The sequence below is a fragment of the Herpailurus yagouaroundi genome, unplaced genomic scaffold, assembly GCF_014898765.1.
Source record: "Herpailurus yagouaroundi ecotype Mexico unplaced genomic scaffold, PumYag 100, whole genome shotgun sequence".
NCBI classification, from domain to species: Eukaryota; Metazoa; Chordata; class Mammalia; order Carnivora; family Felidae; genus Herpailurus; species Herpailurus yagouaroundi.
Genome location: NW_024412391.1, coordinates 14,028,258 through 14,053,332, shown reverse-complemented (window position 1 = coordinate 14,053,332; position 25,075 = coordinate 14,028,258). Strand labels below are relative to the sequence as shown.

At 42.3% G+C, this 25,075-nt stretch overlaps 1 protein-coding gene across 4 annotated transcripts in view; it reads right to left on the bottom strand.

Moving 5' to 3' along the window:
- Positions 1–1,683: 1,683 nt before the first annotated feature.
- CHCHD3 (coiled-coil-helix-coiled-coil-helix domain containing 3) overlaps positions 1,684–25,075 on the bottom strand; it is a 286,302-nt gene continuing 262,910 nt past the window's right edge. For all 4 annotated transcript variants that reach the window (XM_040471925.1, XM_040471929.1, XM_040471926.1 and 1 more), the window contains 2 exons: positions 13,694–13,829; positions 1,684–2,426 (listed from right to left, as the gene is read on the bottom strand). In XM_040471925.1, coding sequence (XP_040327859.1) covers positions 2,390–2,426; positions 13,694–13,829 — 173 coding nt within the window. In that variant the 3' untranslated portion in view covers positions 1,684–2,389. The remainder of the gene's footprint in view (positions 2,427–13,693; positions 13,830–25,075) is intronic.

Genomic DNA, 25,075 nt, shown 5'->3' with positions numbered 1-25,075 from the left:
CCTGTCCTAAAGTCAACAGTGACCTGAACAGAGCTGTGAGGCAGTCAGCAGGGAGCTCTCCAAAGGTGCAGAAAAGGCATCATCTCTTTTATCTCCCCCAAAGTGGTATCTTTCCCCCTTGTACTGTCATGTTTATCAGAATAATAAATTAATAATCTGACAAACCACCCTCCCGTTCTCATTGTATTTAACCAGCTTGAAATGCTGGATTCTTCAGTGCTGCATTTCTCTGCCAGCGACAATACTGGCAGCCTGGGATGTGCCAAGTTCTTGGCTCTCGGTTGCAAAACAAAACAGTATAGGAGGGAGTTTGTGAGTTAGCTGATTTGCAAACACGACAGCAAGTCACTGCATAAATACTTGTTTTTGTGTACCTATCTTTTTCCCAGGCAGTTACCTGGATCCCATCCTGACAGCGGCCAAATGTGCTGCTCAAGTTACCCATGCTTCCTCCATTCACACTTAAGTGAGTTCAACTTATTTTGCATCATTAAGAAAGCAAAAAAAAATAAAAAACAAAGACAAACAAACAAACAAACAAAGCCCCCAAACCTTCATTAAACAGTAATCACAGAGCCTCTCAGCGATTACGGTAGGAGAGTCACCAACGTCACTCAGAATCAACATCAGGTCCACAGTGTGTGTCCATAAGGGTACACGAAGATGCCATTCAAATGGAGCCAACTCGGGAATTAAGAGGAACGAAGACGCCACGCTTACATATATGGGGGTTGGTTGAAATTTCCCAACATGAGTTCATCCTGACTGCCTCTAAGTAAAAGGCAATCTGGGAATGTGGATATTCTTTCCATGCTCCCAACTCCAAATACCTGTTTACTAAGTAATCACACAAACCGACAACAACATATACTGGGCCGGACTGAATGTATGTGGCAAGCATTCGGACTGTTCACCAGAAGCCTACACGGCAGGTTCTTCAATTTCCCATCTGCTTCCAGTTGAAGAATCAGAGGATCTGTACACTTATGTGACTTGTTAGTCCCAAGGTGGTAAGAAGCAGAGCCACCATCCGAATACAGATGCTCCTTATTCCAGAGCCTGTATTCTTACTCATTTTGCTAAATTCGCTTTCTGTATCAAAATAAAAACGGAATATAACTTCTACATGACAAAAGATACTTAGGTGACCCCACGGAGCACTGGCAGTTTCTTTTCCATGTGTATCCCGCAAGGACCTTTCCATTAGAATGCTTCTGTGGGAACACTAACTTCCAACTTACCAAAATCCACGATGGAAGCACCAATCCTCTGGTAGAAAAAGGAGTTATAATCAAGAAGTTTCAATGAAACTGGAAAGAGGAAAAACTGCAAGGTTGTTTTTTGGGGTTTTTTGTTTGTTTGTTTGTTTGAACATTTTCATAGTATTGCAGGGTCAGACATTAGTAACCGAGCTTATCTAATCTAGTTCTTGCCCCGGGCGGGGTGACTTAAGTCATCCCATAGACAGGAAGGTTCATGCAATTTGTAAAGATCTTACTGAATCCTACCTAGCTGAGAGGCAAGTTAGAAGAATCTCTTGACTGTCTGAGGCTCTGCAAAGTGCTTTGGAGCTTTTTAGAGGAAAGGTACAGCATAAATGCAAATTAATAACAATATAAATCAACTCAATTCCCTTATGCATAAGCATCTAACCCAACGAAAGGAATACGCGAGGCCCCAGGCTACAATGCCAGTCTTCGTCGGAAAATATATTTATTATTGATAGTGAGTGAAGTAAAGATGTCAGTATTCATGATCGAGAAGAGGTTGTATAAGCCAAGGTTGCCTTTATGAGGATAAAAAATGCCTTATTTCACTTGTAATCATAAACATCATTCCAGTAAAAGAGGTACATTTTTCTCTCCTTTTTGTCTTACTTACATGATCACTATAATAAGTTAAAATGAAGTAGCTCTTATATAGTAAGGGGAGAAAAGAACAAGAGAGAAACAACGTGCCACAGCCTAGACAATTCTACCCAGCACCGCTGGGCGGAGAGGGAGGTTTGGTGCCCCTCCCACCTCCCCACTCTAATTACCTTTGTCCCCCCTTCCACCCCCCACCATCCCAGACCCCAGCTTTGTTTGGTGAACGTTCACCAAACCATGGAGCCTGGTAAGAACAGAAAGTTAAAAAGGTGGAGGGGGTGCCTTTCTCTTTTAATGGTCATAAATGGGTTGACTAACACTGCAGTGTCCTTGCTGGCAGATACCTGATCTAGGCCTCGGCTTTTCACACTGCAGCTACTCAAACTGGGATGTGCTTCGGCTGAATCTGCTCTCTGGTGCTTCTCTTTAATCGTCTTCTCTTTAAATGGGTTACTTTCTCACTAGGAAAAAAAAAAAAAATGTTCCGCCTCTGGAATTAACGTTGAGGAGTTTTGCTTGTTCTAAAAGTTGAGTTTATCCTCCCTTCTCAAGCATGCTCTGCAAGAGAAAGAGAAAACATGGGTTTTAGCAGGAGGGACCAAAAAATGGCAGTAACTATTTAGTACTATTTGTATTACTTTTCAAAGATCTACTCAAAAACAGAAAAAACAAGGTGTATGCTCCATGGTCTCAAAATATTATTACCTTTAAAGAACACCACTGCTTAATCATGTATAATCTCCAAATGACCCCACCCCCACCACCATACCAAGCTGAACCTTAAGAGTGAGCATGGTCTGCACTGCGGGGTCTGGGGTTGGGAGTGCCGGACATGTGTGTTCTCTCACTACTAGGGACATCTGGAAATGTGTGGGAGTATTTCTGGTGGCCACAGGGACTGGGGTGGAGTGGAGGTTAAACCCCAAAGGTTCTGAGAGGGTAAGAATCTCTCCCGGAAATCTCTGCTCACTCCAGGCAGAATGCAGACGTTCATGAGTTCATAATGCTGGATGGAGCTACGAAGGTAAGTATCTACTCCCAAATTGCAAAAATGGCCCCTATATTCTATTTATTTATTTTTGTGAATGGGGGTAGGGGGTGGTAAGTGGGAAGAATTCTCAAGTATCAGATTAAAACTCTCTAACTAGCCAGGACAGAAGATATATACTCTCTCCATTCTTAGGAAGCTTTAAAAGACAAAAGTGATGCTTTCCCATTTAGTTTTGAATTTACTTAGGAAGAAGAGGCTAGGTTGCCTCTACCTCATCTGTTCACACTTTCTTCCCTAGATCCCCCATGCTTCCAGCCATTTACTCACTCAGCTCTTAACTGAGTTCCCACTAGGTAATCACTAGACCGAGTGAGGTGTTACAGGGAAACCAATAGACACGCCCATGGAAAATTAAGGTGTAATATAATGTAATAATTGGCTATTTTAAAAAACTTACTTGCTAAATACATGCTAAAAGTTGATTTTATTGAATAAGTAATACATACACACAGTATAAAATTCAAGATTCAAGTATTTATTCAAGACAAAAGAATACAGAGAAAAAATAATTTTTGCCTCCCGCCTGTTTCCTAGTTTCTTGGGTATCCTTCCAGAGAAGGTAACAGTTTAAAAGAGGAGTGAGTGGTTCTGCCTCATTCAGAAGAAGAGAACTTTCTAGAGCTGGAGTGGTCAGAGGAGGCTTCTAAGAGACCTTTCAGACCATCTTTCAGAGTCTTTCAGAAGCTAGACAGAAGGTCCAGGAGTAGGTTGAGGAGGGGTGAGGGCAGGAAGCAGCGGCAACAATTCGGAGGTAGGAGAAAGCCCAGTATGTGTGGGGGGCAGAGGAGAGAGATGAGCAGAGCTAGAGGAAAAGCCTGGCAAAGATACTTCCTATTGGCCTCTGGGAAAAAACCTGAGAATCCAACATGTCTTTAAATAGGAAAATGCCATTTAGGAAGGTTCCCCTGATGTCCATGGCCTAATGGATCCAAGAGATAAGAGTCTGGAGTGAAGAAGACCAGGGTGGAGGCAGATTAGGAATCAAGTAAGGGTGGGGATGAGAAATGGAGAGAACCATAAAAAGACAGGGGAAGGAAAAGAGAGGTGGTGATACCAAAGGTATGGTGATCCTCAGTGACAGAGACAATGGTGGTGCCACCAACAGAAAGAGAAAACAGTAGGAGGGGCCAGTTTGGGAATGAGGAAAGTGACTTAAATTTGGGGTTTGTAAAAAATCCCAGATGGAAATGTCTAGAAGGAAGTTGCAAACTTGAAAAGAGATGTCAACAGTCTTTAGAGATAAAGATTTAAGGTCAAAGATGAAGAATGATGACTGAAATAGAGGAGCAGAACAGAAAGAGTGGAAGGACAAATAAGAGAGCATGTTGGGTCACAAAAGCACAGGATGGATAGATTATCCTAAGGATTATCCTAACTCATCCTGGATTACACGTTTCTAAGGCTACGGCCACAGAGCACAAAAGAACAGATATGAAAGCAGGCAAACGAGTTTAGAGAGAACACATAGAAATGGTCATAAAGATGATACATTCAAGGAGGAAGTAAATTAGAAAAGCCAGATGCATCTAGAGAAAACAGGAAAGACAACACAGATAAAGCAGAGGATTGCTCAGCAGAGCTGTCTGGAAAACAAGCACTGAAACATGAGTTCTCTCTTAAACCCAGCATTCACATAAGCTCTGCATCCTTTGGAAAAATTAAAAGTTGAGCACCTACGATGTAAGAGTCAGACCAGACAATGTCCCAGTATCACAGAATCTCATTTATCCTCACCCACTTGAGGCTTGATCTGTATGAGACAACAACCACATGTCCAACTACTTGGACAGGAAACCATGGATTCCAGATACATAGATGACCTCACCACAACATCACACGTTAATATAAAATAGAAGTCAGTATGAAGCAGATTTATACCGAGCCCATCGAAAGGCATTTAATTACCGAAGAAAATGATCACTTTATGAGTGATGCCATTTTGCACTTTGGAGTTATACACTCACTACTTTCTTCAACATACCAATGGGAACTTTAAGCAATTATCTTCCTGGTCAAGATTACATGGCTGTGCCTCATACTACAGTTTAGGTCTTATGGTTACAATCACTATATGACAACGTGTTACTCTTTTCAAATGTTGCAAAATAATCCGCACTGACCACAATGTAACTAAAGCAATAGCTAAAGAGTTCTTCCAGAGTCTAGGGAATGAATCTTACTATTCTTCCTGCAATGCCATCCAAATACATAAGGGTAATTTTTTAGCCAGATTATGTAAGAATTTCAGACTCTCTTAAAATTTTTTAAAAATATGTATTTTTAATCTTTACTTATATTTGAGAGAGAGAGACACACAGTGTGAGCAGGGGAGGAGCAGAGAGAGAGGGAGACACAGAATTCGAAGCAGGTTCCAGGCTCCGAGCTATCAGCACAGAGCCTGACGCAGGGCTTGAATTCATGAACCGTGAGATCATGAACCGAGCTGAAGCTGGACGCTCCACCAACTGAACCACCCAGGCGCCCCTGGACTCTCTTAAATTTAAGAGAGACAAGTAAGGCCATGGCTGGTTTGAGGATCAGTGGGCCAGTCTAACAAAAAGACGAACAGGAACATTTTGGAGCAAGTACAAAACACAGAGAAATTACCACATTCACAGAATGGCCTGCTACATGTATTAAAATTCTAATTTTCAAAGATAGCGCAGCAGTTCAGCTAATCCACGGGTGGCTCCTTGAAGACACAAGAACAAGGGAAGGTCTAGGGCTGGTCTACACACAGGCTATAAACTGTAGTGGCACTCAGATGCCACCAAACGGTGGCAGAGGTCGGTACAAAACCTGCTCACTTGGTCAGAGACAGCAATAAATACAACGTCAAGTTGAAATTTTTTAAAAACTAGACTGGCAAAACACTCTGTTGTTACTGTATTGTAACTATGCAATAAAACCTGCTCAAAACCCAGGCCTGAGGACCTCTGGCTGGAGGGATCCCAAGGCCTGGAAAGGTCTGTGTCATTTAGTGTCACCTTATAGGTTCTCCCACAATCTCTGTATCGGTTCTGTAAGTAGCTGCTGTTGGGCTGAATTTCAACGCTGCATAAATTTAACACTGCATAAATTAACATAGGAAATTCCCTGAAGAATCAGGGAGAAGATTTGCAAGTTATAAAAAAAATTGCTTCCTTCATTTAAGGAACTGCTAACACTTCATCTTAATGTGGAGAAAGAAATTCCTCGCATTTGCTCATCATTCACGTATATGGGCCTGCAGAAACCCCTTTTAAAAACAGCTGGGTAAACTACCAAAAGGAGGGGACAGCTCAGGCATCAAGACTGCTCTCTCCCCAAGTCTTTTCCTGATCCCAGCCACCGAGGAAGGAACAGCTGGCAGCTCGCACCATCAGACAAGAGCAGTGCCCTTGGAGACCAAAGATTGCTTGTCATTTCCATTTATTAATATGATCTTAACTGTTTTCCTCAAATATTTTTGTTACACAGTCATCTCATCAACTGTTTTCTGAATCATAGCTTTCTTGAAGGGGTTGACTATCACAGCCGTGTGTCAGCTACTGGATGTCTCAATATATTTAAGAAGAATTATGGCAACCCTGGATTGCCGAACAATACCCATGAAGAGAATAAAAATGTGTGTGTGTGTGTGTGTGTGTGTGTGTGTGTGTGTGTGTGTTTTAAAGATACCATTCAGAGTGCTTGTCTCTTGAGCTCACCCAACATCTCGCCAAGATTTCAACAGCCCCCCTGAAGCTGGATATGGAAGCGGGAAGGCTTACAGGGGAGAACTAAAATGGGAATGTGTCTGGGTATGCCTGAGTTTTTACCAAGGAGGGACATGAAAAGTGGGAGTAAAAGAAAGAGAGTGGTGAAGACACAGTGAGGAGACTCTGAGATAGAAGCAAAAGTAATCAATAAATTCAATTTATGAGGAGCACAGAGAGCCTTGCCCGTGCACCGAGCACACTCCTGACCACCTGAAAATCTGATTAGCTAACTTACTGTGTTCTCACTCTCTGTCTGTCCCTGACCAGCAAGGGCTGTTCTTTATCCTGCTTCATGCATGGATCTGGTTTCATTCCTTCCGTGACAAATGTTCTGTGTAATATGCAAATTAAGTTACAGGTAATTAACTGTTTACACAACTTGCTGTAATAATAGACAAAACACTAACATACTGCGGTTCTAGCTCTTGAAGGATAAGCACTAGAAAAGAAATGCCTATTAGGAAGAAGGAGTCTATTACCATGGTAATATTTCTTCTATTAAACCCAGATTAAAAAAAAAGAAAACATCGTAAAGTGTCTATTAGTCTCAGAAAGTGGTTTTGAAACCACTTTCCTATGATAGAAGGGTTCCTATGATAGAAGAGACTGGGTTAACACACTTAAAGTTTGGAATTTAGTTTGCTTTGATGTGACTCCAAATCCGAAGGGCCGCCCCACCGAAGGATGGGAAATCTATTGTGGAACACCCACGTGTCATCCTGAATATGAGCAACCCAGCTCAGCAATTAATACATGTCATTAGGTGATGATGATAAAGAAGCCTTCAAACACAATAAAAACATGCTCCCATAGGTCTTCCCAGGGAATGAACCTTCTTGATTTATCTTTGTGCTCCCTGAAGGTGGGTGTGTGTGGACATCAGAAGAACCACATCAGGCGAGGGGCCCCTGCTGTGGGTCAGGAGACAGCAGGGTGACTGAAGCAGCAGGGCGGAAAGAGGATCTAGCTACAACCCCGAGCTGGTCAGGGGACCGTGTTGCCTTGGTTCAGTGCCTCTTTCCTCCCTCCTGCCAGCTCCTCACCCAGGGCTACCTACCGTTTCAAAGGAGAAAACAGGAGGGGAGAAAATAACTTCATTTTAAGAGGCTCCTGCCCTCTGTCCAAGACCTCTTCCAATTTGTTCCTGAGGCTGAACCAGGAACCAGTTCCCAGGGTTGGTCTGATTAGAGCTCTGCCACATGGCTCGGACCCGACAGGCAGCCCCTCAACTCTCAAGAGGGAAAACAAAGACTTATTCTTATTAGCAGGACCTCTGAAGGTCGAAGGCCTCGAATGCAGTTTAGGCCAATGTGCTCTAGAGCTGTGTTTGTCAAACTGTGGTGCACAGAGTTACTTGGGGAATTTGTTCAAACTTCAGATGTCCAGGTCCAACCTCAGACCTTCTGAACCATCATCTCCAGGGATGGGGCCAGGCAAATGCATTCAAATATACTCCCCAGCTGATTTTGATGTTCCCCCATGTCTGAGACCTGGTATTATAGAAAACAGCACCCTGGGTTAGGCATCAGGAATGGGCTGTGCTGGTCTGGACTCTGCCCCATGTGCAGATGATCACCGAAACTCTGAGTGCAAATTTTTTCCAAGTGAAAAGATGGGATTAGGTCACATGATCACTAAGCTCTGTCCAGCTCTATTAAGTCATTCGGATGTTATTTACAGTCTGTCTGAAAACAATGAGAGAATACAGCTTACTCTAGCGCTGGGTTTTTTTGAACTATGATTTCAAAAGCAACAGTGACTACTGGGTTTCAGGCCTTCTTCACACTCCAATAACAGGGAAGTATTTGAGCCCTGGTCTAACATAAACCCACTACGGGGGGGAGATAAAACACGATGTCCTTAAGAAGGCTGACACTTCCAGGGCACCTGGTGGCTCAGTCAGTTAAGCAACTGATTCTTGATTTCGGCTCAGGTCTTGATCTCATAGTTTGTGAGTTCAAGTCCTGCACTGGACTCCAGGCTGTCATTGTGAAGCCTGCTTGGGATTCTCTGTCTCTCTGCTTCTCCCCTGCTTGCTCTCTCTCTCAAAATAAATAAACTTACAAATTATGTAAAAAAAAAAGGGGCGCCTGGGTGGCTCAGTCGGTTAAGTGGCCGACTTCGGCTCAGGTCGTGATCTCGTGGTCTGTGAGTTCGAGCCCTGTGCCGGGCTCTGTACTGACAGCTTGGAGTCTGGAGCCTGCTTCTGTTTCTGTGTCTCCCTGTTTCTGCCCCTCCCCCGTTCACACTGTCTCTCTCTGCCTTTCAAAATGAATAAATGTTAAAAAAAATTATGTAAAAAGAAAAAAAAAAGGAAGAGAGAAAGAAAGAAAAATTATTAAAAGAAGGCTGATGCTTCCTGCCATGAAAAATTCCATCATATGCACCGATCTTTAAGTTTTTAATTTTGGAGGCTAACCATGGATAGGAGGCGTCATTTGTATTTTAGAAATGAAGAACTGGGTGCATTAGCATTGGGCTTAAGTAACTTCATATTAAGACCCAGCCTCATTTATCAGGGTCTTGACCTCACGCTCCCCCCCTACAGCTGGGTGGCTCTCTGACGTTCCCAATGATGCCAGAAGGAAGCACTGGCTTAAGGTGGGGATCGCCTCACTTACAAGATGTCCTCATTTTGATCCTTCCTTCAGCTAAGTTGCTTACTTGGCTACTGACCCACTGCCCACTTATTGATTTACACTTCTGCTATGGTTTACCCTCTGACTGGCCTCCATCATCTGACTCCAGGCTCCACACTGACCTCTGTCCCTTGGCATCTCCTGGGTCCAGCCCTTGCTTTCAGTCCCTGTCTTTCCTCGGCTCTTCTGACCTGGCTTCCTGGCTCTGTCTCCACACTCCCTTTACCACCCATGATCCATGGTGGACAAGGTTAAAGCCATTGCACATGGGAGCCTAGGCCGGCTAGAGGGAGAGAGCCTGCATTTTCTAATGGAGTTTATTATCTGGAAGGCTACGTTCTGCCAGGCAGTGCTGAGATAGCTGTTTTTCAGTACACTGCCTTAGAGAAACTGTTTTTACCCCCTCCTAGTTCATTCTGCCACCCTGGCTTCCCTGGGGCTGTCAGGAGTATGAGCTTCAAGGAAAGGGTATACGGCTGTGGGAGGCCAGGCAACAGGCAGGCCAATGAGAAGGGCAGCTGCTCTTCTGGAGTGGAAGTTTAAGGCTGACAAAAAAATCTAAGAGGCAGAGGCACAAGTGCTGGAGGTCCCCAAAGCAGTGGTGCTGCCTAGACCGAACAACAGGTCTCTTGACTGAAATGTGCTCATAAACGTGTGCTCCTGGGCACGTGGCCTCTTGTTCTCATGCAGGGAAGTAGAATTAGTGCCACAGTATCACAGCTAGAAGGTCCTCATGGGTCACCTGGTTCAAACCCACAATTTACCAAAGAAGAAACTGAAACCCAGGTCACCATGACTAGATCAGCTACTTAGCTACTAGATTAGCTAGTCTTTCCCATAAACCCTGCCTTCCAGTGAATACAGAATGTTCACCCTGAGGCCAGCCAGCTTCTGTACCATTCTGTCAGCAGCAGGGGTGGGAAAACACTTGGAATGCTCTGAATTGCCCCTTAAGAATGCTATCCCCCAAGCAGCCAGATGTTGCAAGAAAACAGCAAGGTGGTGGGGGATCCCAAGGAACACAGCAATGCAGATCTGAGAGGGGCCCTCTCTATACCCTTCCTTGCCTTTTGATAAAGAGAACTTGGGTCCATTTTGGTCCACTAGTGGCAAGTATCACTGGCTCCCCATCTCTTTCCCATCTTCTGTAGTCTCCTGTAAGGTAGGTGAACCAAGATTGAATAGGAATCAGGTTTTAATGGTAAGATCAGGTCATACAATCTTGGAGAGTTTATAGAAAGCTCTGAAGCTAAGCAGGTATGAGAAATAAATAGTCTATCAATCAATGTCCTCCTACATTTTTAAAAGATATACCTCATATAGCTGGCCCGTAGCTTTTAAGTCTTAGATATAATAATTATAGCAATTTATTATCTCTCTACCCTTATGAAGAACATGTAACTTAATATACTGGAAATAAGAATCTAAATGTCTCATATGAACCCATGAGGAATTGTTTAAGAATAGCTGAAGAAAGACTGATGTGAATAAGTGGCTGGAGAAAGGAAAAGTAAGGCCAAGGAATATCCGGAAATTTTCCAATCAGTGAAATCTATTAGTCTATAGAACAATGTCTCAAGGGAACCAGTGAAAGCCCAATCTTATGAGTCATTTAAAAATGGAGTGGATTTCGCTACTGGAATTATTCCAAGGGGAAAAGTCTTGCACTGCGCCGGAAATGGACAGCACAACCTAATGGGTTGCTGTCATGTTGACCATTTTCCACATTAGCACGCCTAGCCTGTTCTTTGGATTTAACAAGGGAACATAAGAAGGGGAGGTAACGAGTCAGGATCTGCTACAATTGACACTTAGGACCCCATACTGCTGAAGCCCCTTCTACCAATGGGCAGAGTCGGGGTCACAAGGTTAGACTAATTTCACATTGAGAGAAAGGGAAAGGTAGTATTAGAGGAAAAGTGCTCATGAAATACTGATTATTAATGCCCTGTGGCCATTTGAGCATGCTCTAAAGATAGGGCGGTGCTGAGCTATACCTTTGCTCATGGCCTTTATAATCCCACCTTATTTGTTAGCTTAAGTCTCTATTACTACTTAATTTGTTATTCCTGTTTTTTCTCTTCCCTTCGTGATTATCGTTCACATTTTCTCTCACTGCCTTATTTCTGTATTAGTGGATAATGGAGGTCCTTTCTCACACCCAACTCAAAAACCAAATGCCATTTTAAAACTTTTTGTTTTTATGGCAAGGCATATCTTGGTCTAGTTGTTACATTTATGGTCACAACTTCCCTGGGTTTTGATTCTTTCAACTGTAAAACAGTGAAAATAAAAGCATCTCTATTTACATCTCCGGTTGTCATAAAAAGAAGTAAGAGAATAGATGTGAAATCACCTTGAAACCTAAAGTCCTACAGAAATACAAGGTATCATCGCTTCTTGTTTCTTGCCCATTACAGTGTTGCCCATTTTAGGATAAAAATGTCATGTGAACAGCTATCTTTTTATTAGATTTTTATTTTTCATTATTATTACCTGCTATACACTCCCTAATATTTGAATATAAGAGTTGTGAAAACAACAAGTACCTCAAAACACATCTGCTGAAAAGGATATTAAATTATATTGCAGATTGGGGGAGGGGGGTCTCTTGGAATCACTAGTAATAAGTTGGTGCTTTGAGATGATCTGTTCAGTGGTTTCAACGTGCAATAATACAACTGAGGAAAGGAAAAAATAAGATTTACTGGATACTTCATATAAACCTAATCCTCACAACACCAGGGATAACATCACCCCAGTTCGCAGATGAGAAAAATCAATGCCCATGGTCACAGGGTTAGTAAAAGACAAAGCTTGTATACACACCCAGATCTGCCCAGTGTGAACTCCCTACTGTACTGTGTGGCATATGTGACGTTTTCACAAAGTGTTTTATTCTATAAATATATGCCATTGACGGCATGGGGCCAGGTGCAGACGGGCATGATGGAGTGGCAACTGCATACACCCTTTCAGTCGCCACTTCAGTAATGTTACAAATCAACACTGCGCATACAGGCATGCTTGTTGGATGCCGGGGTAGAGACATACACTTTGTCACAGCCATTCTTTGCACTGACCGCCACCCCCACCTCGATATGGCACTAATATCAAGTTAGAAAAATCCACGAGTCAAGCTTGCAGGTCCCAGGTGCTTCAGTTAGTATTGGTAGTGAAGGTTGGGGCTTGTTAAGAGCATATCAGGAAGCTGTTTTTGACAAATGAAATGTACTAACATAACATTAGCGACGTTGCTTCTACCAAAGACCTTTAAAGAAAAGAATCGCTGGCAATGCTACTAGGAGCCACACGGGTGGTGCTTCAAGCAAGAAACAGCAAAAGCCTCAAGCCAGTAGGCTTTTAAAGAAAACGGAGGCTTTTAATAAGTCTTGATTGTATTTTCTTCCACTAGTGTTGATGTTATTTTCTAGCTACCCAGATAATACTAACCCTCCCTTAAATATCAGATATTTATAGTGTTAGAAATATACAGTAAGTGGCATTATTATAACTACAGCAAATTAGACTGGAGAAAGGCATGCTGTGTAACTCAAACACTAGATTTAGTTGGGTCAGAAGGTCAACTCTAGGGAGTTTGTCAGCACAAAGAATCATGGTTTCCAACAATTTCTATCTGTCAGAACAACCTATATCCAACTATTATACCATTTAAATGATGGGCAATTATGTGACCTGCCAGAAATGATCATTTGCTTCAGTGTTTATCATTAGCTCTGTAAAGCACATGAATTAGAGAAAACACATGTCCTGTGGACATCGTATTATTCTGGAATGAGGGCTCAAGAGAAGAGAATGACTGCAGGAACATAAAAGAGATGGAAAGTGTTGCCTAAATCCTATCTCTGGCCTCCCTTTCCCTGCTCAATCCAGCGGGCTCTACCAATTGGTAGAAGACTGAACAGGGCTTGAAAGATGGCTTTCTGTTTTTAGGTTTTTTTGTCGATCCTTCATGTTTCGTGTTTCTCTGCATGAGTGCTTGCTGCTTACAGACCCTTTAACTTGTATCTTTCCTCCTTGTTGTCTTTGAGTAGTGGCCCAGAAATATGGGGCAATGACCTTGTGGACACAATTACCATACAGTGGATGACAAAAGTTGAAAGCAACTGGAGAAAGTATTATTTTAGTAAGAATCTTTTTCTTTCCTGCAAATAAATGAGTTAAATATAAGGAGAATATGGACTCTTCCCACAACCACCTGGATGGAGGTTAATTAGCACCTAATGGACGTGTTAGAGCAAATCTTGATGATGAGGACGAGTTTGGTTTATAAAGCTTTTCCACACACATTAGCCCACTCAGTCCTTACCACTGCCCCACGATGCTGGGCTTGCTTCCTTCTGGTGCCCCAGTTAGCTTGGCCTGCACACCCACCTGTTTGGCCTGATTGACACAGCGCATGTACTGGTTGGCCAGATCAGAGCAGCTGAGGGTCTGCTGGGTGTTCTGGAGGTAACACTGAAGAATTTTGGCTTGCAGATCAGCACAGACAGGATGAAACTCATACCTCCTGAAAACAAAAACAGGAACCCGTGAGACAAATGCTCTTCAATCAGAATAAAGATCAAGGCTAAAGAGTGGATAAAACATTCAATAAGATGTAAATGTTGCAAATGTAGAAGCGAAGTTTGAGAAGTAATTTTCTTCAACCCTTAAAAAAAGATACCAAAATCGTTCCCATGATAAAAATACATGTAACGTAAATGACTTCTATGAAATGAGCTGCAGTAACTGGTACCACCACGAGCCTCTCTGGACGTTGTAACATTCCCACCCAAACCCACCCCTAAACCAGGTGGATGGCACCGATACTCTTCAGCCCAGTCGGCCGAATCAGAAACCTGAGAGCCCTGACTTCCCTCTTCCATGCCCATATCTAGTCAGTCTCACAGTTCGAGACCCAGCAGTCTAGTCCTCTTTCTCTGTACTCACTGTCATCACATTAATCTGTAATCACTCATATCCTGGATTCAAGCTAGTCTGTCTCTTAGCTTTTGCCCCTCTACTACTGCCTTCCAGAAGGTTCTTTCTAATATATAAATCTGAGACCATATTTCTCCCTCCTGCTTTCTGAATAAAATGCAAGGTCAACAGGCAAGTCCTTCTGGGTCAGGTTTCTGCCTGCCGTTTAGCCTTCAGTCCTCAGATTGCCACAGCCTGACCAAGCCACTTTCAGGGTTTGATCCAGACACGCCCCTTCACGTCTTTGCTCATGCTCCTCTTGATTTTGGACATGCTCTGTTCCCAAAGTCCCACCCATCCCTATATATCTGGAAAATACTTACTCATCTTTCAATAGTTGAGCTAAGTATTGAAGTGTAACCTTCTCTAGACAGCTTCACTAACTCTGTTCAGGGTGGAATCTACCACTCCCTTTTTGGTGACCCCACTGACCCCATACTGGCTGCTTCTACTGCTTCTTTCACCTTCCACTTAACACCGATGACACCGTAGCCTGGTGTAATTTACTAGCCTACATCTACTAGGAGGCAAATCCCAAGAAGTAAGGACTGTCTTATTTTCTTTGTGACCTCAGCTATTGATATGGATACCTCTTTTAGCAGTCATGCGATAAATTGCTTAGAATATAAATGGGTAGAGAAAAAAAACATTTTTAAATTCTGGGCTAAAATTTTACTAATTATACTTACAAATCTTTGCTTTCAGTGAATATGCAGTACTAAACACAAATGCCTCCAAAAATCTTAAAATATATACTTGAAAAACGATAACAAAATAAACTGAATGAATTATACAAATGAAAATAAAATACTCTTGTTAAGATTATAGAGGAACTTGAATTATAAGGGCTAAATACACGCAGAAAAAATACATAATATTATCACTTTTAATCTAGGAATTTATATTTTTTCAAATTAGTTTTGTTTAGTACAAAAGGCTTCCAGTCTTTCATATCAGTTCTTTTTTTGAAATTTAAATTTTTTATTTCTCTAGTAATCTTGAAATAGTATTATTTTAAATTAAATGGGTTCTAAAAAAAACCCCTACAGAATAGAGGGGGAATATTTTTCATCAATAAGGAAACCCCTGGGTGACGATTTGTCTCATTACTTTTATCCAAGACACTAAGCTAACACAGATTTTTGCTAGAACAGAAAACTGACATGCAAACCACGTTACTGGTCCCTGAGGGAATTTACTTCTTACTACCTTCTAAAGAAAGTAGACACACAGGAAAAAAATAATCCCACAAATTTTACATAACATTGCTTTTACTTTTTCATTCATTACCTTCCTACTCTGCCAAATACCTAAGAACAGAATTTAAATCCAATCCCTGGAGTTTCCATTCTCTTTAAGATTTCAAAGTTCACATGTCTATGAGAATTTTTTTTGGACGTGGATTTCCCTAATCCCCTACCATGAACATCAGCATCTAAAAAGATGTGCTTTGAAGAGAAGATACCATGAACTGACTGATTATAGCAAGACACATCTGGATAAATACTGAATAAAATATAATCAAGCACTAGGTCAGCTGAACCTAGCAAATATATGACTAATGCCTATAACAGTTCAAGGGAAAACAGGCTTATAGTCTGTCTTAGTGTTGCGGACCATCATTCTTCTAATATATCTTAGATTTAAAAGCAGGGGAAGCAGGATAGGGAAAGAAGCCTAGAACAATACTAATCATATATTCAGCTCTTCCTTATTAACATACAGGAAAAGATTGTAAAGAATGAGCTTCCACATACTGCACATCATAAAGAAGATAGTGTGTGGTTTTTTTTTTCTTTTAAAAAACTATCGGCGATGGAATAATTCATTCAATACTATGAACTCCTTAGAAAGAGGTAATTTAAGTTGTATATAAACGTTTACTGAACTGAGCTATTAGTCATGCAAGTTAATGTCCATGAGTTATTTATGATTTGAAATGTGTCAAAACATACTTTTATCACCACAAATCAATACTGTTCACTTCCAGGGCCTGTGATTTCCTGTCTGGGAGTCCAGTAGGCCTGTTTGGATGCGTGCGCGTGCACATGCATGCATGTATACAAATACACACACACACACACACACACACACACACACACACACACCCCTTCTGAAATCCTTTTTGTATACATTTCAACGTTTATTGATGATTAGATAGTAGAAAGGGGGAAAGAGGGGTGGAAATCAGCATAATTGTCTCCCACTTCCTGGAGGAGCCTCTGGTACATTTTTCCTGGATTAATCTGTGAGGGCAAAGCTCTGCCTCCATATTGATCTGCAGTGCTTGTTATGCTGCTCTAATGTACTGTTTTCACTTTGGGAAAATGTGAAATGAGATTACCGTCCACCATTAGAAGGCCATAAAACACAAGCCATGGCACCTTCCATTCAGGAAAAGGTTTAAAGGCATTTCCAATATGCATTATGGTCAACCCTCCATATAGCCATTGAGTCAGCGATTGATTTTTATTGACTGCTTTCCTTCCTGCTGATGGAAAAAGTCACTACTAGGCAAAAATAACAAAAGGGCAGAATTTCAAGATACCTAAGAAGGAAAATTAAATCTTGGCTGCAAGGGACATTTAAATAATTTAATTTCTTTGTAGGGAAATAAGATTTTAAAAAGGAAATGGTGAACGACAAATGTTAAGAGAAAGATGAAATATAAATATGGAGAACTCAAAACAGTAATAAAGAAAAGAGAGGACAGTAACCCAGAAACATTGAGTAAAAAGGAATTGGTGGAATAAAGTTGATACTTGAAAATATATATTGATCAAAAACAAGTTTAAAAAAAAAGTTTCATGGTCACTTGAAAGGACTGGGGATTTTGATGGGTCCCACCTCATATCCATCCTCCCTCTTCACTTTCCTTTTCCTTCCTGGACTCTTCATTCTCTGTTCCCTGCCACCTCCCTCACTTCTTCAAGTATCAGCAGCTGCCCTCACCCTTCCTACCCCACCCCACAGTGGCACTGAGGACCAAGAGGGTTGATGACCATATTCAGCGACAGAACTGGAGAGCCAAAGACTTGAACAGAGAATAAAATCACTCCTGGTAGGCATTATGTAGCCAATGAAACCATTTTTGTTAATGTTTAATGCTAATATTCACTTAAAAGGCAGCTAAGAAAATATATCCAAGTATTTTCTCATTACACTAACAAGGCCATTGTAGAAACTTTGTGGGGGGGGGGGAATAAAACAGAGAAGAATACAGAAACACATCAAGGCTGTTCCTAATTTTTCAGTGCTTAAAGTAACAGAGATGGATATGTTATATGTTGTTACTCTTCTGATTTTTTCCTGGGCATAATTTCTTGTAAGCTGCATTAAGGGTCAAAGACAAATAAAAACATTTTGGTAAAAATGAAGCTGAGATAAGCGGTACTCAGCTCTCCTCTTCGTCTGTGACACGCTGACGCCTGGCCACCTGTTTTAGAGCTATCTGCAGACTTCACTGCTGCTGTGTCTACTTTCATGTCTGAGAAACTTCTTTGATGTGGGTCTGAGCTTTACATTTCGAGGAAACTACTTACCCATCTTTTTAGTTCTGCTAATATAAATGGCAAGGATAAGAAGGTAACTTCAGAGACGGAGGAAAATATGGAGATAGTTCTTCTCATACCACTCTACCAGAAGGCTAAAGGAGTCATGTCATGACAATCAGCAGCCACAAATTCCTAAAGCTCTCAGGAGCACAGAAATTGTTCATTATGAGTGCAGGTGCATGAAAAAGGATCCTTTCCCTGTATCTGGACCAGTAAGTACAGAGAGAGAGGGAACGGAGAGAGAGAAGGAAGGAAGAAAGGGAAGGAATGGATGGGTAGATGGATGGGTATGAAATGGATGGTGCTAAAAGAATTCTGATTTTTTCTTTTTTTTAATTTTTTTTTCAACATTTATTTATTTTTGGGACAGAGAGAGACAGAGCATGAACGGGGGAGGGGCAGAGAGAGAGGGAGACACAGAATCGGAAACAGGCTCCAGGCTCTGAGCCATCAGCCCAGAGCCCGACGCGGGGCTCGAACTCACGGACCGCGAGATCGTGACCTGGCTGAAGTCGGTTGCTTAACCGACTGCGCCACCCAGGCGCCCCTGATTTTTTTTTTAACAGGTTGTGACTGCATCCTTCATGGGATCTGGTGGTCTAATAAAACAGTATCTACCACATTAAAAGCAGGCACACAATACAGCCATGGAATCAAATCTTTAGCTCTAATTCCTATGGCATAATGCAAAAATGGTAATTTTATTCTGTATTAAACATTTCATTAGATGCTAAGCCCAGGAGTCAGGATTTCTGGTTTTATGACACAAAACTAAAGCTATCAAGTACATTGCCAATAGTTTAAAACATGAAATAATCCACTTATCATTTATAATAAAGCTATCATAAAATGCAGCAGCAAAGAAGAAAGTATTAACTCAAATGTGTTATCAAATAGATCTTTTTCATTTTAATTTTACCTTAAATTACAATATCCTAATAATAGTTTTTAGAATAAAATGTAAACAGCCTCTAACTATGCAAAATCTGAAAGACAACTCCAAGCTTTCCATTTTTTTTTTAATGTTTGTATTTATTTTTGAGACAGAGAGAGAGAGAGACACAGCATGAGCGGGGGAGGGGCAGAGAGAGAGGGAGACACAGAATCTGAAGCAGGCTCCAGGCTCCGAGCTGTCAGCACAGAGCCCGACGCAGGGCTCAAACCCACAAACTGTGAGATCATGACCTGAGCCAAAGTCAGATACTTAACCAACTGAGCCACCCAGGCGCCCCTAAGTTTTCCATTCTTACTAGCTGCTAACCATCTTTATTAATGAAGCTTCTACCTGGGCTGTAATCAAATTTCCACAATTACACTTTAGAGGCCAAACATCTCCCAAAGCTGCCTGCTTTCTTTGTTTCAATTTGTCTCCATATACACTTTGCTATAAAATTTGAAAAATAAAATGAAATAAAAGCAGAGAACTTTTTTTACATTTAGTTTCTAAAATGATGAATGTTACTGGCTATGATGTTGTCTATCCTCACAACACAAAAAATGCCAAGAGGCCTCCTCTGTTATCAGAGGAGGGACCACTGACCTTGACTACCCCAGGTCAACCTGGGTTCAACCAGGGGTTCAATGAACCAATCAAGCTGACAGTGCTCACTGCCCATAATGAGTGCCATACCATTCAACCAACAGATTTAACTGGGTGTTGTGAAAGAAAAGCCCAGCATGGCTAGAGCTACAACAGAATTTACAGAATTCTATCCTATACACCCAAAGGCTTGAAAGAGCAACATCTATCTGAAAATATTTTAATACTTAATTCTTAATTTTAATCTATGGTTGATTTGGGGGAAAGATGCCAGTATCACAACTCAGTAATCTGGATCCATAGGAGGAAGGTGACTTGTCTGCAAGGAGAGAGGGGAAAATATTGCCGGTCTTACCCCAGATTTCAGCATCCCAAGTAAAAGGCCTAATGCTAGGAAAAATACACAGATAGGACCTGTGGTCACCTATCCGAGGTAAGATAATACAATGTTCTACATACACAGGTTCACTGTTCTTTGACCAACAGGCCCCACAAACCCTAAGCAGATGAACACAAACACGGCAGAATATTAGGTGAGTGAAAAGCTTTCCAACTTTGCAATATATTTTGCTTCCTCATCCAGTAATACTGAGTACTTGGAAATGATGGGGACACAAGGGCAAACCTAGGAGGAGAGTGGGAACTTCCCATGTGACCACATGAAAGCTGGTGGGGGCTGGCTGCTCTCTCTTCTCATGGTGCTCAGTGGACAAAAACCACTCTGACAGTATGGGACTCCCAGATGTCTGGTTTTGTTTTCCTGAGCAGGTTGCTACTACTCTACTCTGCAGGGAGAACGACATGGCATCTTGCCAAATTCACCATTCGCTGAGTGAGATCCTACTACAGAGACCCACCCCACGAGGGTCTGGATTTAGAAAAATGGGGCCATCTTCTGCCGCATCTCCAAAGAATAAGGGCCTGAACCCTTTTGTTTTATAAATAGTTTCTTAAAATCTGGTGATCTAGAGAGACCAATGGCAACTTAATGTTAGTAAAAAAACTTTTCCAGAAAATTTCTCCAGGTAATAATGCCTTGGACAAGAAATAGTTATTTATTCAGTTCAAAAGATTTGTGAAGTCAGGTATCAGGTATGAGGCAGAGAAAAACAATCAGTTGGCTAATTTGAATTTTCTACCATAGCATGGTACCCTTGATACATCTGGGCTATGTGCAGCAAGGCTTACATCTCTAAAAAGATAAAACACTTCTTACTTACATAAAAGATACCTGAAACATGAGACAATAATTACAGGGACAAAGAACATAAATGATGCCAACATTAACTCAACCTGGAAGGACCCCAAATCAACTTCCGGTCACACTTTCTTTACAACAATCATGTACTCAGGAGATGTTGTTTTCTCAAACTCACACAGTTCTTCTCATTAGGTGAAATTCTACAGCTAAATACTGCACTTTAGTCTGAGTGACCCTTAATTTAAAGACCTATAAGCCATCCCTTCCCTCTCTCCCCTTCTTTCTTAACGATGCTTGGAATATTGCTATTGCTTAATAAATGCCCACTAATAATGCGGTAATAAAAACAGGGACTCTAGTGGGTTAACCATGCAGCTCTGTGCTTTAATATGCCCGAGACAGCAGCAGTTTATACAAGTATCCTGAGTAGAAACATCACCTGCTGCATGCACACAGCACTAACAAAACAGAATCACAGCTCATAGAAGTGGCCCCTGGTTATAAGAACTGTAATATCTGCAGAAGCATTCTTAGTCCCTTCAAAAGACCTACAAGCCATGGAATGCAGAGCTGTCCAGGGCCCAACATTAAATTTCAATCTCCCAAGGATACATCAATGTGAGTGAGACCAAGGCCACCTTAATACACCAAATTACTTTTATTTGAAATATTTTCATAAGGCGTCAAGGTGAAGAAAAGTATTAGTATTAATAAGGAATACTACTATGAGTACTACTAAAGAAAAGCATGGCATTTACTCTTACCTGACTTGATAAAACAGCTGTTTAATTAGACAACTTACAAAATGTTAATCTTGAGCATACACAATACATCACCCTTGCATTTCTTTTACTTTAAATATGTGTGTGTGTATATATATAATATATCGAACTTACGCCAACACATGTTAGCTTATTTTGCCCCACCCGACCCAGACTTTGTGAATGGTTTGTATTTCTCCTATCCTGTTATTTTGAAATGTTCACTAAAATTGGTCTAAGATTGGAAGATATGAAGGTTGGCTGGTTCATTCATTCATTCTTTCATCCATTCCTTTACTCTAACAACAAATATTATTAAGCATTCATCACATGCCATTCACTATGACAGGCGCTGAATAAGATATGATCTTTGCCTTCAGATGGCTCGAATGGGTGGGAGGGAGAGACAAAAGTGTGTATAAGGTCTTATAATGAGATCAAGAGATAATACATTTGTAAACTTAGTGCTAAGCAAATCCAGAGATTTAGTCTTGGATATGACAGAGATGGAACGTACAGTATTGGAGACATGAGGACATCTATCACTAGTGAACAGGAAACAAGAATAGACTTTATGATTTCCTCAAAGTAACTTTCAAGCCTGCTGGAAGATCTGCACAGTGTATGCAGACTATAGAGACAGAAATGGAGAGGAGAGACCTCCTCTGAACTTGGGGATATGAATACACCCATAACCTGGTGACTCCCAAGCCTTTTGAACTCCTCTGCTTTCCACAGAGGAAAGCTTGGTACTTGCGTTCATGACATCTGCTAACACAGGCTTGGTTTGGAGAGGTGGAAGTAGTTGTGTATAGTTAGAGCTTATAAACTCTTTGAGTCAAGTAGGAATCCACAAGGAAATAATCAGAGGCCAGGACAGAGTTTTAGACCTACCAACAATAAACAAATGTTGAGAAAAGCTCCCAGTTGCTGTCTTAGTAGGAGGGCTCTGGTGGTAACTCTCAACTGATGCTAAAATTACTCTTCAGCTTTCAATGTTTTTGCTACTTGAGAATGCTTTTTGTAATCACTCTGTTGCTTTATTACTTGATAGGGCCAAGGAGGAGCAAACTGAACAACTGGGTCCTGGATCAATGCCCAAATTTGGAGTTAGGAGTGAGAGAGGAGGGGCGGGGATAATATGGGGAAAGTAAAAAGATACCAGGAAGCAAAAGAACACACCAGAATTACAGGGAAATCATGGAGGAGAAAGGGAAGACATTATGGGCCAGATGAGTTTCAGTGGAGAAAAAAACAGAGGGTCTGACTGAGCATCCCAACCAGCCCATGGGAAAGGGGAGGCTGCACATTCTAGGCCACGGGGCTGAAGCCAACTGTGGCAGTTGTTTTCCAAGACAACTTTCATTGCAAATTGTGGAAGGAATATTACACTTCCCTTCATCACCCATCCTTCCTGTAGAGAGTCCTCAGGTTCAGAAGAGGAAGGACTGGATATAGCCAGTGTGGCCATCCCCAGTACAGCCAAGGAGCAGGGCACCAGTCCTGGCAAGACAGAGTACTTGCAATGAACCTAGGCCTTTCCAAGCAAATGTAATGAAACACTGCATACAACCTCCCAGAGATAATCCTTCCATATTTGGAGAAATATAGATTTCAGAGGCCTTATAATATCATTTTCATCAATGAAATCTATTATAATAGCACAGAATCACAGAATCTTCCAATTGAGTAGTATGGTACCAGGAGCCTATACAGAAATATGGTTGAGCACACATATTCATGTTAAGCTCCTATTTTTAGGCACTTACAAGTTTTCAAAAAGAATTACCCGTTGGGATGGATTTCTTAGGCTCCTCAGCTGAGGGGATGCTTAGGGAGTGAGAAGTTTGGTGAAATCCAATTTGAGTCACCTAAGCATAAAAATACGTTCCACTATCCCCACATCTTCCCAGCTGTGATCACAGGTGAACGTTTAACACTAAGATAAGTCAGGAACAGCTTCGTTCTAAAAATTTCACAACTGTCACACAGCTCAGTGAGGACTGTGGCACATCCTAAGACAAGTAGGTTAAGACCAAGAGGTCTGTAGTCACATGGTGCACCACATTACTTGAGGTGATGCTCCTTCTTCCACCGCGTTTTGAAAGCAAGATCCAACTGGCAGATACACCCAGGAAGAAATGTGTCTGGCTCTCTTAACTGAAAGAATTGCAGATGTGTTTATTTTAGTGACAAGTGAAGAAAAAGGTCATCCCTACTGACTTGTCCTCTAAGTGTCAGGGTGCTAGAAATGAGGAGTGGAGGGAATAGCAGGGATGAAGGAGGCAGAGATTAGCCTGTTGTTGGGTCTCCACTCCTTTGAGGACTTGAAGGGCTGGATGCTTAAGCACTGCCACCAGAAGCAGGAAATCCCTAAACGGGTGCAACAGGCCATGCCAGCAAATCTCCAGGGACACCAGGCAGCCAGGCAGAAAAAAGCCACATGGGCATCATACTGGTGGCCACCATGTATACATTGTGAAGAGAGTCCTAAAGGCTGTGCAGAAACAAAAGGAGAGAGAAAAACACACACACACATGAAAGACACACACTTGCAGAAGTCACAGGCAGCACAAGGCAATAAAGGCGCCAAGGAAACAGTACAGCGGTAGGTGCCACACTGTTCTCAGGAGGCAGGGATTGCTCCCAGTTGAGGGAGGCAGGAGGAGAGTCTGGGTGCCTTTTCCAGAGAAAAGGAGAGGGGGTAAAAGACCCCTGAGTGAAGGCTGGGACTGCAAGAAGACAGAGGCCAGTTGAAAGGGTGCGTGTGGGTCCCGGCTCAGGTTCAGCGGAACCAGGCATGTTCAGGGGACTTAGGCTGGAGGCAATGCTGCAAAGGAAGGGGCAGGGGCTGGGACAGACTTCCTATAAAAGCGTGCTTACAGTCTACTCCGCAGGCGACGGCAAGCCACCAGCCTGTCCAGATGAGAGAGTGAAGTTATAAAGGTGCCACCGTGGAGAGGCTGAACTGATCTGAACAAACCACATGGGCGGCAGAGGGAGCAGTCTAGGCTGGGACGCCAGCAGAGCAGTCCCCAGGTATAGAAGAGGCAAGAACAGCAGCCCTGGAAAGCAGGAATGTAAGGATGAGATAACGTACCAGACACGGATTTAAGAGGAGGAAAGACGGAGTGGCACACACAGGGTTTAGGCCTGAGTCTTTAAAGAATGAAATTGCTCAAGGGCATCAGGAACCACAGCTGGAAAGGAGCCACCATGATCCACAGCGCGGAGCTGGAGCTCAGCACGGGGCAGGGCTGCATGCACAGATGGGAAATCCCTGAGCAACCCACAGGGGGCGCTGCGGGGCAGCGGCCTGGGGAAGTGACAGGGAAGGGGGTGGGCCGGCCACAAAGCTGAGAGTAGAGGGAAGAGCCAGTGGAGCGCAGTGTCCCAGGCCAGGGAGGACAGAGTTTCATGAGAGAGAAGAGAGTCAACAAGAATAAGACCAATTAAAGGTCATGGCATTTGATCCCTAGCAATTTGGAGAAACAATTTCAGTAACAGGCTAACAGGCAGTTAGAGAAATGGAGGCAGTGGGGTTAGGTCAGTTCAATATCCCTTACTGGGTGCATGTTACATACACAGCAGAAACTATGTGTGTGTGTGGCGGGGGGAGAGACATCCATCCCACAGGAGCTACTTCAATAGGGTACAACTGGCAACAGGAGAAAGGGAAAAATATGAAGGGGGAGGATTCCACCTGGCTGGAGATCTGGAGAAGGTCTTAGATGAGAT